The 8460-nt window shown below is 37.5% G+C and overlaps 1 protein-coding gene across 1 annotated transcript in view; it reads left to right on the top strand.

Annotated features, from left to right (window-relative positions):
• Window positions 1–7606: 7606 nt before the first annotated feature.
• hmx1 (H6 family homeobox 1) overlaps window positions 7607–8460 on the top strand; it is a 3338-nt gene continuing 2484 nt past the window's right edge. The window contains exon 1 of the mRNA XM_058640165.1: window positions 7607–7646. Within this exon, the coding sequence (XP_058496148.1) occupies window positions 7607–7646 (40 nt within the window). The remainder of the gene's footprint in view (window positions 7647–8460) is intronic.

Here is an 8460-nt window from a genome sequence, read left to right on the forward strand (position 1 = left end):
ATGATAATGAAAACATGTGCTTTGGTGCCACCTGGTGACGCTTTTGTACTGGCTCGCAGGTTATCTTGTGTATGGAAATTATGGTTGATAATTTTTTATTGTATTACAGGGGAAAGCAACAGAAAAACAGAATTCAAACATTTTTGGCAGAGGCATAGTATTATTTCAATGTGTGTCGTCATTTTTGTTACCTCTTTAAGACATTTTATGGCATAAACACTGAGCATGTCAGGACCATGTAGTCTTCATGGAGACCAAAACCTGGTCCTAAAGAGGCAGAACCTCATTTCTGAGGAGCTGGTTAAGTTTAGGGCAGTCCAAATGAATGGAAGTCAATGCTGAGTCCTAAGAAGAATAGCTGCGTAGACCTGTGTGTGTGTGTGTGTGTGTCGGTAGTGGGCAAATGTTTTCTGACAGTATGGCTCTTGACAAAGGCCAGGGACCTGTGGAGCGAGGAAACTGTGCAACTTTGCAGTGAGCCTCTCACACATGTACATGTGTATAAAGAGTAAATTGTCCATAACTAAAGCAGCAGGCTAAGATTTTTTTGGACTGAAAAAAAAAAACATTTAAAGCATTTACTTTCTGGACAAACTTAATTCTTAATTTTTTAAAAATTAACTATTTTCCTTTGAAATTTTTGGTTAAAATGTTGTGGTTTATCAAAGACAGCTGGACTTGATTTTCTTGATTTCTTCTGTGCTGACATCATCTCTTCAGAGATAACAGAAAACAAATGTACTGTATGTATAAACAAATGTCGTCACAACATCAGGAAGTCGCCAACAACAAAGCTGTATCTCGGTGAAGTGTGAGGAAGAAGGGAAGAACTTTCACTGTTCAATCAGACTGATGCAGCAACCTGCTATTTAATACGTCCCTGCTGAGCCGTGTTGCAAATCCCCGCGAGCGTACTGTGATACAGATTAGAGGCATCGCGTCTTGCATCAGTGGTATTGTGTGTCCACACTGAAGATTTATCCCAGGAGGGGGAGGGTCAGATTATGGTGATTCCTCTATTTGCTAATTCACTGAAAACACATTAAAGGGACCAAACGTGCTTCAAGCATGATTCAGACTGAGTCAAGTATGGAGACTATACCACTGTAGCCTGAGGTGTGAGTCTGTTTATATTTATACATACATGTATTTGTTACCTCTTTTGGACCTTTTCTGGCATAAAGACTGACCCTGTCAGGACCAGTAGTCCTCATGGAGACCAAGACCTGGTCCTGGGGTTAAGGAGGTTTGGTCTAGGTAAGATTAGGGTTAGGTATTAAATGGTTAGAAATAAGGTTTTGTTTCGGTTGTCCAAATGTGTACGTTGTTGTATTTGTGACCTCTCTCTCGGACTGTATCAGGACACGACGGCCTCGCAGAGACCAAAACCTGGTCCTAATGAGGCAGAACCTAATTTCTGATGAAGTTTAGGGCTAAGATTTTAATTGCGGTTGGGCATTACAGTAACTGGTTATGGTTAAGGCAAATAGGGCGTCATTGCAGTGTCCTAAGAAGAATAGCTGTCAATGTGTCTGTGTGTGTGTGTGTGTGTGTGTGTGTGTGTGTGTGTGTGTGTGTGTTGGATGGTATAGGTCAGGAGGACATTACCACACAATCAGGAAGTGCAGTCGGGAGAGAAGGGCGGGGATTTGAGGAACATTGCGTGACAAGACTGAGCAAAACAGAGTGCAGCATGGAGTCTCACCAACATGCACGCACACACACACACTAAAACGCACACACGCACACATACTACATACACACATTCAGGCTCTTTACTCTTTTATGTCGCTTCAGGTTAAGTTAGCTGCCCTGTCTGTTCTCCACTCTCCTCCCCCTTCGCTCTCCCTTTACTTCTCTTCTCTTTTTTTCCTGTTTTCACAACATCTGAGACTCTGGACGGTGACATATTTAATATTGAAATGAAATGTGATTTTTTGGGTGTCCAAATATTGGTCTTGTATCAGTCACTACCCACACAATCACATAAACATGATATGTTTCAGAAGAACATAATTTCTTATGGCTTATTGCTCCAAAATGTATTTAATGATTCTGAAAGGGCACTTTTGTTGTTAGTTTGTTTGTTGCTGATTTATTTTGTCATGTTGTTTTTTTTTAAAGTAAAAATATCATTACATTACCACACAAACCCAGTTTCATGGATCACACACACACACAATTATATATATATTTATATATATATATATATATATATATATATATATATATATATATATATATATATATATGAATTATGTGTTATTATTATTACTACTATTTATATTATAGGAGTAGAGGTTATTGTAGTAGTAATTATTTAACAATAAAATAAATATTTCTATTATATTCATGTTGTTTTATCAATTTTAAGATACACATAAATTCCACATTATTGTAATTGAATAACTTCCTCCTAATTTTATTAGTTTTAACGAAAACAAAAGTTCAAATATTTTAAAGGTAATGAAAACAAAATCTGTGAATCAGTGCAGTGTTTGTTTTTGTGTCCAAAAGGATTAAAGGAAGGGAATCCCTATCGAAAATGATTAGAAATATTGCCCTTCATTTTGTTTCAGACATAAATTGATGAGCTAAGACTTTGAGTGTAAAGAGAAGAAAAAAACTAAGACGTGGCAAAAGTTTTTTAGTTTCGTGTTTTAGTTTCAGTACTATGTGTAAATAATTGAAAGAAGAAGAAAAAAAGCTAGATTTTGAATGGACCTGAACTGACGGCCCACATCCATCCATCTATTCTCTGAGAGAGAGAGAGAGAGAGTGAGAGAGAGATGAGCGATTCCTCGTGCGCTCCTCTACCTTCTCACGCGACCGTAACATGGACGGATGAATGGAACATACTCTGAAATAATACTAATACTACTAATAATACTATGAAATACTACAAATACTTGGAGGTGCTAAAATTAACGACCTGAAAAAAGGGGGAAAAAACGTTGACTCATTTTAAAACTGTGGTCAAATCATCACGCAGCTCAAACGATTCCTAATCTGCAACTATTGGCTTATACGCGGTCAGTCAAGCAGTATCATGTTCATTTCTGTGGATTAATTATAAATCGCAAATTGACGCCGAATGACAGTTCGTCCACACCATAATAAATGCCCACACTTATAATGAAACCCACTGAGCATCAATGTAAAACAGATGTATAGAGTTGAGTGTTCAAAAACACGAGGATCAAAGAGCAGTGAACTCTCTCATGTAAAGGCGTCATTATTTATGTCAATATTCATAATCTGCTGATTTGTGTGTAACTTTGTAACATTTTAACAGCCGTGTTCAGCCGAACTTTTCTCTTTGTTGTTTTCTTTTATCATTATTGTTTTGCCACATGACCAGGTTGTTTTTTTGTTTGTTTGTTTGTTTTTTCCAATCCTGCTGCTGCTCCTGCAGCTTCTGTATTGGACCACTTCTTGAAGGCCACGGATATTTTCCATAAACTCATTACAGGAGGTCAGCGAGTTTCCAGCTACGGTAAAATATCATAGATTTACAGTATTTCCAACATGCAGGATACATTTGCACAATCTGACAGAACAAAAAGTTCTGCAGGGCTGATATTATGTTCACTTTATTCTTTAGAGGAGCATCTGACATGTTGTGATATTTATGTCAGTGGCTTTAAAGTGGATTTACAGTGTTTGCGCCTCAGTGAGTTTTTAAGCACGTGACATTTTTAATCTAATGACCCATGCACCAGATTATTTTCCGTCCTATTGTGGCTCCTTGTTCCACTTGTTCTACGGCACATACTCTTTGGAAGGACTGAGAACTTTCTCGGCGCCTGAAAACATGGCTTGGATTTGAGCACCGCAGGCTCGGCCGAGGGGGGAAAAGGGTCCCCGCTTTTCAGACCCTTTGTACCGGGCTGACGAGTCCGTCCTGACAGGGGTTAACGTACCGTGAAGAGGTTAAACAAACGGACATTCCCGTTAGAAATCCTTCAGACACATAAGGCCTTAGAAGTGGAGGAACTAACAGTGGTGGTCTGCAGATTAAACCGAAAGGCCAAAGTCATTCAAAAGCCTGACCATCGCATTTCCCCCGCCCCCAATTATTTAAGTACAGTCCTGTGACAGAAAATAAATAAATAAAATAAAACAGGGCCGCGAATTTAAATCATAATAATAGTAATATAAATATTAACAATAATAATGATAAATAAAAACAGCACGTTTAACTTATTTATGTTTGTAATATTCATTAAGCGGTAATACATTTAATCATTTTGTCAGATTGACCTGTAACTGTTAGATTAAGTTCATTGGTCACTGAAAGAAAATCATAAAATGCGCCACAAACACATAAAATACAGAATTTTCAGGTAATGATTTGATGTAGTCAAAACAATTATAATTTATATATTAAATATACACATTTCAATGTCTGTATTTTAAAAGTATAATAATTAAACAAATAAACTGGAGATTTTATGAACGAAGCATAGTATAACAAATATTAAAATAAAATATAATCCTGTAGGCCTATGTATATTTAAAAAAAAAAACTTTTACCTTGTAACTGTTAATCAACATTCTCATAGAAGTACACAGCTGTACATTAGTGAGTAGTAGTGAAACAGTTCTTGCAATAAAAGAGCTGTTTATAAATCATAGACAATAGTTGAGGCATCAAATGTCATCACTGCAGTTATTGCAGGAAAAGATCCAGATAATTAAATCCAAGAAAAGAAGACTCTTTAATTACATTTCCATAATTTGATATAATTTATTTCTATTAAGGTTATTAGAACTTTTTTTTTTTTTTTTTCTTTAAGTCGAGGCATGAGTTCTCAAAATGTAACTCATATGCACCATTTAAAATAAAAATGTTTAGAGTTAAAAATATTAAGCACTCCTCCATATTTTATCAGGTTCTACAGGTGTAATAGTTACAAATATATAGTGAAAATTATCTTAAAATGATGCCAAACCTATTTTACATGTTTTAAAACCATTTAATGTAATATGATGTGATGGTGTACTTAAAGAAATCCACTCCGTGTGGAATGAAAGAGCCTTGGATCTTGACATTCGACTGTAGATAATCATAAATTACAAGGTCTGACCCTTCAGCTTCAAGGCTGATAATGATGAGATGTGTATTCTGCCATAAGTCAAACAAACTGTATTGAAATGACTGTCCCACTGACACAAATACATGAGGCAGAATGATGATGAAAGTAGGTTAGGGCAGACGGAGTGAATCCTTAATGAAAGACGAGCATCCACATTGTTGAAGGAGGAAAATGTGGATGTAAATTGGCATTGCTGATTTTTTATTTCCTCTGTAGACGTTCATTTTTTAGGTGCAGCAACAGGAAGTTTGTCTTTTTGAAGAAAAATAATGAGTCGGCCTCTCGCTTTGCAACTGGATACAAACCTAAATTTGCTCATTTGAAATCCAACCATCATAGGAGTGGGTGTAAAAAAAAAGCAAATCATAATCCTGAGTCCAAAGACGAAAACATCAACAAACATTCCTTGTTGTGAGGCTCACACTGATATGGAGACTAAGGCTGCCTTGCCAAGGTCTGGCATTTGTAAACTATAGGCTGCTGACTTGCACTGTGAGAGCAAAGGGAACGACAGAGATTATGGGCAATTAAAGCCACTTTATGTTGGCGTCACAGAGTCTGGCCAAGAATGCTCACCTCGGCTAATACTATCAATGAGCACAAACTCTGCAACATCGTCTGATTATGTACAGTGAATTATTAATGCTGCAGCTAGCGCAGTCAGGATACACTGGCTATAAGACATGTACTGACATTTTGTTAGATTGCTAAACACAGAATAGCAAAGTGGAACAGTTTCAGTACAGTAGTTACATATTTCCTTGCGTCTCCAAAATAACAGGCTCCAATCTTTGGTACACTTCCCTTGAGAGTGACATGGTACAGTTAGACTGGCTCCACGAAGGTGATTGGGCGACAGAAAAACGTCACTCCCTTGCAACCGGCGTTTCTTCAACGCCCGCGGTTTATTCTCAGAGAAAGTTTTGACGTCTTGTTGAGACAAACAGCCACAAACTGAGCTGTTGTGTCAGGTTTGATTTCAGTGTCGTTGCACCAGTACAACATCACGCAACACAGCCATCGGGCACAGCCCACACCGCCTATAAAGTAAAGATTTACTTCAGTAAAGATTTAAGAAACACAGCAAATGACTGCACATTAGGCCAAGTGTTGAATGGTAAGAAGATGTGACTGACTATACTATACACTCAATATTTTGCTATTAAGAATAAATATATATAAATATTAAAAGTGATAAAATAACATTGTTAACCCTGTAACAGGTCAGAACAGTCGGGGGCAGACTAACAGGAGAACATTTTACTGGATCACTAAAGATCTAGAGAGACAGCAGAGGAGGTTCTCTGCCATAAAACAGATGAGCTACATGAATGAAGTGTGTGGTGGTGATCACATTATATCACAGAATCCAATGCTTACCATCTGTAATATGTTGATTATTTTACATTAATTCTTTGCTATGTGTAAGTGTTCTGTGATTCTGAGACATGGTGATACATGGTGAGACAAGGTGCAGTGCACACTACTAACCATTAGAGGGCTCTCCAGTGAACCAAAAAGTGCTGATGTCCCTGCTCTCCCATGCATTACCAGTTTCACTGTTCATTTCTTCTGCCTACTTTATCAGTGTTTAATTTCAGTACTTTTTGTTTTGTTTATATTGCAGTTCTACCACTGTCAAAAAAAAACAAAAAACAAAGGGAATAAATATCTATGTGTTTAATATACATTTATGCATGAGTTGGTGGATGCTGGCATGGCCTCAGATTTAAGTCATCTCAGGTCTCTATACTTCACTGAGTCACTACAGTATGTAGAACTCTTACTGTAAAGAGAGATGTGAATGCCAGAGAGGATGTCCATGCCTTCCTGTCTCGCTGCCTCCAGTGTAATGAACTAGGTCAAACTGTCTCCACTTTCACTGACTGTAAGCTCCTGCTGAGAGCGGTCGACTCCAGGGCCATTAGAAAATCACACTTGAAGGAATAATGGTTGTTATAAAGTGGTGATTAGATCTTTGTCATTTCAGCATTAGAATAAATTAAGTAGAAGACAAGAGAGGAATGTTGGCTGGTTAATAGTCTTGAGTTATTTAAAGTAAGCTTTATATAGAAATGTGGACTTGAAATACAAATCCATATTTAAACCTCTTGGGTCAATTATTTCTTAAATAGAAGATCATGTGAATCCAAAAATAGAGCAAAACAGAACTGGCTGTGGCTGCCAACAAGCATGCTGGAAAATTAGTTTTATTTCCAAAGCATATAATGAATGTTATGCACAGTCAATTAGCTTTCCTAAAAACCATGTACTTCAGACCACAACTGCCATCTCGCAGAGAACTTCTGTTTTGTTTTGAATGATGAAAACAGTGGACTGTAACACGGCTGCTTTTAGGCCTGGCAGCAGAAGCAGCTGCCAGAGTCAGAAAGCGTCCGCCACCGCCAGCTGAAGAAACATGCTCGATTTGCTGCAGCTGTCTCCTGGAGCACATCATGATATGATTCTGTGTGGGTAAAAAGTGTGTGTTTCAGAGCGGTGGTGGCATGGAGGAGGCTGTGGCTGTGGAGCAGGCCAGCAGGCCATGTAAAGCAAAGGGCACGCCAGGCTGGATAAGGATCAGAGGAGGATGACAGAGAAAGAGAGAGAAGAGAGAAGAGGGAAGGAGAAAAGTGAGACAGAGAGGCCTCTAGGTTTCGGTCCCCAGAGCAGGCGATGCTGGCTGGGATGCTACATCATTCAGACGGGCTGGTGTACACACAGAAACCTGATCTAATGTGGGACTTTGACACATTTCTTATAAAGAAAAACACATTTAAGGTGCTACAAACGGTAAGTGAAAACTGCTGCAGCTACAACTCACATTCTCTGATGATAATAGTCATTCCTCAAAATCTTTTTTGCTGCATTACGGTTGAAATGTAGACACAAAAACCAATGAAAAAAATCTTAATTTGCAGCAGCACAAAACACCTACTGATTGTATCACTTGTATCATATCACACATGTATTGTAAATGTAAATATATTATGGTAATACCATCTTATTCATAATGCAATTCGACACATAATCCCATGTCATTTCCAGGTTGGTAATTAGAATTACAAATCAGAATTAATAATTACTACATTAAAATGTTAAAATCCATCCTCTCTAATGTCATATCCAAGCTATTAGTTGATTACTGTAGAAATAAGATGGTATTAGCATAATATCCCTTCCCTGTTTCAAAACTCTCACATTTAACATTTCATTTAGCTTTCAGTATGAAAAACAAAGTAACCTAATGCATTTATATTGGTTTATTCAGATTCTGCGAGATCTATGAATAATTTTACAAAAAATCATGCAGATCTCAATATTTTTGGTGTAATTGCTTTCATTGTTACGATATACTTTT

This window comes from Solea solea, chromosome 10, assembly GCF_958295425.1.
Source record: "Solea solea chromosome 10, fSolSol10.1, whole genome shotgun sequence".
Taxonomy (NCBI): domain Eukaryota; kingdom Metazoa; phylum Chordata; class Actinopteri; order Pleuronectiformes; family Soleidae; genus Solea; species Solea solea.